This window comes from Anopheles darlingi, chromosome 3 (genome assembly GCF_943734745.1).
Source record: "Anopheles darlingi chromosome 3, idAnoDarlMG_H_01, whole genome shotgun sequence".
Classification (NCBI taxonomy): Eukaryota; Metazoa; Arthropoda; class Insecta; order Diptera; family Culicidae; genus Anopheles; species Anopheles darlingi.
In genome coordinates this window covers 67,365,968-67,370,967 of record NC_064875.1, presented here as the reverse complement: position 1 = coordinate 67,370,967, position 5,000 = coordinate 67,365,968, and the positions used below count along the sequence as shown (strand labels likewise).

Sequence of the window (5,000 nt, the reverse complement as noted above, 5' to 3'; positions counted from 1 at the left end):
GCCGTCGGTGGCAAGAATGTACCGAACTTTGTCCAATCGGAGGGTAATGCACGGTTCAAGGTGAACTTTAAACCAACGGAGGCTGCTACACACTCACTGTCGGTGCGCTTTAATGGATATCCGGTACCGGGTTCGCCGTTCGCATGCCACGTCACTCACGCACCGGTCTCGCTGTCAAAGGCCATCGCTAGTGGCGAATGTCTGCGTCAGGCACCGGTCAAGTGTGAGAATGTGTTCGAGCTGGAGGGCTTCGAAGGTATTGATCCGCAGGTTTTGATCACTTCACCGTCTGGTGATACCGTAACGAGTCGCGTGAACTATCGGGATGATATCCATCTGGTATCGTTCGTCCCGACCTCCGTCGGTCGACATTTGATCAGTGTCACCGCCAACGATCAGCACATCAACGGATCGCCGTTCTCCTGCAACGTGTTCGATGTTTCCCGCGTTTCGATCGCCGGATTAGATCCACGCACTACGATGGCCTCGTTGGGCGTTCCACTGACGTTCAGCGTCGATGCGGCCGGTGCTGGTGAGGGAACGCTGGAGCTGGTTGTCTCTACTGCCACCAGCACGGTGAAAGCCGAGGTGACCGCATGTGCCCGGGGACTGTACGACGTCACCTTCATCCCGCAGAGCTGCGAACCACACTTTGTCAACATCACGTTCAACGATCTGCCGGTCGAGGGTTCACCGTTCCGGTGTGAAGTGCAGCAAAACACCCAGAACGTCCAGGCCGGTAACTCGACCTTCATCGATCTGATCGCCGAAGAGCAAACGGTGGAGATCTTCGATCCGGAGAATAAGCTCGTACCGTTCACACTGTCGCGCAAGGCGGCCGAGTTCAAGGCGTCCAAGATTGGCCAGTACGTGGTGCGGTACATTGATCAGGAGACGCGCAACTTCATTGCCGCTCGCACCATCAACGTGTTCGATCCGTCGATGGTGAAGATCGTCGAGGTTGGTGAGGCTTACTGCCACAAACCAGCCTCGCTCGTCGTCTCAACGAATGATGCTGGCCAGGGTACGCTGACGTCGACGGTGAGGTGTGGTGGTCTCGAGGTCCCTCACTCGATCCGTGGTACGGCCAATAGTGGTGTGTGGGAGATCGTTTACCATCCGACGCGCGTTGCACCGCACAAGATCATGATCCTTTACAACCAGGTGCCGATCGCTAACAAGGCCATCGAGATCAATGTTCTAGCACCGGCGATGAGTAAGGAGGTAAGGGCCGTTTGGGGGATGGGAAGCTGAAAGGTACACGGTGATAACCTCTCTCATCGCACTCCCTTTTCAGATCACCGTCAATGGGCTAGGGTTGTATCAGGCGCGGGTTGGGAAGACAACTTCGTTCGCCATCGATACGGTCGGCCATCCGGCACGGGAATTCGATGTCGTTGTGTCGGGCCCCGGTGGCCAGGCACTCCCGGTGCGCTGCTATCAGACGAAGGGTGGCCACCTGCAGGCCGAGTTCACCGTGCAGAAAGTTGGACAATGCTTGATTGGTAAGTACGTCGCGGTGTGCGGCAATTACACTCGCAAGGCACGAGATGCAACATTAATATAATCCATTGAATATTTTGAAAAATCAAATTTAACATGTTTGCCTCTGCTCTATTGTTACCTTCTTATTGCGTTTATATGTTTTTGAAGAGCTGATCAATTTATTTTATTCAGAAAATTTATGTTGATCAGGGTAGCTATGCAAACATCAAAGCAACACTGCCGTAGTGATGCAATGAATAAATGATGGATGATTCTTCTAGATCACCTGGACGTGTGTTCTAACAGTTTGTGTGGACATCAATCCATCAGGAAAGCCATCAGTAGGCTGAATGAGGAAACCAATGGCATAAATTGTTCCATTCCTTCCAATTGCAAATTTCTTCGTTAATACCATTTAATACCATTTTTTGAGTTTCATGAGCCAGTACTTATATGCACCATTTCCTGCATTTTCCAGACGTTCTTCATCAATCGAAACCATTGATGGGCAGTCCGTTCACCTGCGAAGCGTACGATCCGACGAAGATTCAGTTGCAGAAGGTCCCCAAGATGAACCTGTGCAGCAACTCGCCCATTTCATGGATAGGTAAGTAGAGGGAGCATCACAGTAACCATTGATTTTTGAAAACTACCTATACTAACCACCATGTTTCTTCCGTTTACAGTACAATCAGAATCAGCGGGTGTTGCTGAGATCGAAGTAACTGTCCTATCACCATCCGGCCAGAACGTACCAGTCCAGCTGACACAGCAAGACGATTACATGCACGCAGTCGAGTTCGTACCACTGGCAGCCGGTCACTACAAGGCCACGGTCATGTACGGAGGTGAGAACGTTCCGAACTCCCCAATAACCTACGCTGTCCAATCGACGACCGGCGGTGGTGGTGGTGCGGGCAAGCACGCAGACAGTCACGCCTCAGGCAATGGTCTAGAGGTGGCGCACCGTGGCAAAGAAACGTCTTTCGTCGTCTACTGTCCAACCGCACCGAACGTACAGATCGAACGTACGGACGAGCAAGCGGAACGGATCGAGCCCCGTATCAAGAACCTCGGCAACAACCAGTGGAAGATCTACTACACGATCCTGAGCGTCGGTCGGTACGAGATCCGGGCAAGCTGCACCAACCGTGGCCCACTACCCGGTTCCCCGTGGAACATCAGCTGTCTCGATCCGGCCAAGGTAACACCAATCGGTGGCTGGGGATCACTGCTGGATGCTAGCGGAAAGCTGGTGCTACCGAGCAAGATCGTGTTCGATACGAGCATGGCAGGACCGGGTGAGCTGACCTGTTACGTAGACGACGGTGAGGTTGAGGTCGAGAAGCAGGGTAATGGTCGCTGTATCCTGTTCCTATCCGACGATGAGCTTGTGAAGGGAGAGCACAGTTTCGATCTCACCTGGTCCGGTCTACCGATATCGCAGAGTCCTGGGTTTGTCTACGTCACCGGACAGTCGGCCGGTGCCGATAAGGTGGTACTGACTGGGCGCGGTCTCACGACCGCCCAGGTCGATGAAATATCACACTTTACCATCGATGCCACGGAAGCCCTCTCCGGTAAACCGGAAGTTCACATGACGTACGAAGATGGAGAACCGCTCCCGGTCACACTACTGCAACCGCGACCGAACGAACTCATCTGGTTGGCTTCGTACAATCCACACAAATCGACCGGCGGTCCGTTGAGTCTGGATGTCGAGTGGAATGGCCGTACGATCAAGGGATGCCCACTGACGATACCGGTAGGGCCGGCGGTGGATGCCGCAAAGGTCCTCTGCTCAGGTGAAGGTCTCCGGAATGGGGTCGTTGGACGAGAGATCAAATCATGGATCGATACACGCCGAGCGGGACCAGGTGAACTGACGGCACACTGTGCCGGACCCCGGAAGGTGGCCTACTGTGAGCTGTACGATCACGGGGATGCCACGTTTACGCTGAACGTGAAACCACAGGAACCGGGACGGCACACGCTAACGATCAAGTACGGTGGACAGCATGTACCGGGATCACCGTATACGTTGCGCGTTGCCGGAGCACCCGATGCCAGTAAGGTGCGCGTGTATGGACCCGGCATCGAGCACGGTGTGTTGGCCACCTTCCAGTCGAGGTTCATCGTGGATACGCGTGGTGCCGGTGCAGGACAGCTAACGGTGCGTGTTCGCGGTCCCAAGGGAGCGTTCCGTGTGGAGATGCAACGCGAAAGCCAAAAGGACCGAACCATCCTCTGCAAGGTGAGTAGCGTTAAATGGTGATCGTCGATTGCTAGTCGGATTCCTGAATTTTAATCTCTCCTTATTTTTCTTTCTCGATTCCGATTGATGATTGCAGTACGATCCAACCGAACCAGGTGACTATCGGGTGGAGGTAAAGTGGGCTGGTGAGCTGGTGCCCGGTTCCCCCTTCCCCGTGCTCATCTTCGACACACAGGAGGAGCTGAAACGATTTTTACACGGAAACTAGACGAACGATCGATGGAGATAGAGAGAGAGAGAGAGAGAGAGAGAGAGAGAGAGAGAGAGAGAGACCCTCAACGGCGGGGACTTTCCTCATTTTCTTCCAATTCTTCTTCCTAATCCTTCTCTTCGAACACTCGACCGTGGAGTGTTGGGTGCGGCGCGCCTCAATGATGTTGTTTATTTTAATGTTTTAAGTTTTACAACGCAACGACCAGGGTGGACAGGGTGGTTGGGTAAGGCCGAATGAAGACAATCCCACTAACGGTTTAATGTTTAGTGCTGGGATTGGATAACCAACGCATCATCGAGAGGACATTTGAGAGGGGGGGGGGGCGATGGAGGCGCCCTACCTTTGGAGCACGCACGTTGTTTCCATGCACACTGCAACGCCTGCTAGGATTAGTGGGCGCAACAATGAAACAGCTAAATCGAACGACGATGCGACGATGGTGACGTGATTGCATGGAATTTGTTAATGTGTACATTAGTGAGCGCTACCCTAACGCTAATAGACGACTAAATGGATCGATTAATAAATAAATCTTGTTACTTAATATTAGCAAACGATGCAGCTGCCTTTTTTCCTCGTTACTTTAGAGAGTATTCATTACTTACGGGGTAACCGTAACGGTCGCAATAGAAAAATCAACTTTTATGTTACATTCAGAGACAAAGCTCCATTTCTCAACCACACAAACCGAAAACGACAGAGGAAACAGAACAGAAAGTTGTTATTTTATGAATTTATCGCTCTTTATTTTACCGTTCTTTAATGCTCTTTGGTTACATATAAAATGAAAATATGATGAGTTAACATTCATCGACCACCATCATAACGGCGCACCTTCTGCTTGCTTCTTATCCTCTCGACCACCGGTATCGCTATCAACACAATCCCCACCGGATCTCCCTTAAATAAATCTATAGAAACACATACTGTCTGGTTTACTGTTTCGGCCTACTGCTACTACTGATGCTGCTGCTGCTACTTGCGCTCTACGGCGGTAGCTACGACGAATCATAATATTAAGCCACT

At 51.8% G+C, this 5,000-nt stretch overlaps 2 protein-coding genes across 10 annotated transcripts in view; one reads left to right on the top strand and one right to left on the bottom strand.

The window, feature by feature from the left end:
* The window catches only part of LOC125954772 (probable methyltransferase TARBP1), a 321,619-nt gene that overhangs the window by 151,845 nt on the left and 164,774 nt on the right, over positions 1-5,000 (bottom strand). The window lies entirely within an intron of this gene.
* The window catches only part of LOC125954766 (filamin-B), a 73,635-nt gene that overhangs the window by 37,224 nt on the left and 31,411 nt on the right, over positions 1-5,000 (top strand). For 8 of the 9 annotated variants that reach the window (XM_049685327.1, XM_049685325.1, XM_049685326.1 and 5 more), the window contains 5 exons: positions 1-1,224; positions 1,298-1,505; positions 1,964-2,092; positions 2,172-3,739; positions 3,837-4,528. The exon at positions 1-1,224 is cut by the window's left edge and continues 384 nt beyond it. The exons of the other annotated variant lie outside the window; for it this stretch is intronic. In XM_049685327.1, the coding sequence (XP_049541284.1) occupies positions 1-1,224; positions 1,298-1,505; positions 1,964-2,092; positions 2,172-3,739; positions 3,837-3,968 (3,261 nt within the window). In that variant the 3' untranslated portion in view covers positions 3,969-4,528. Of the gene's footprint in view, positions 1,225-1,297; positions 1,506-1,963; positions 2,093-2,171; positions 3,740-3,836; positions 4,529-5,000 lie in introns of those variants that run through there. 9 annotated transcript variants of the gene reach the window in all.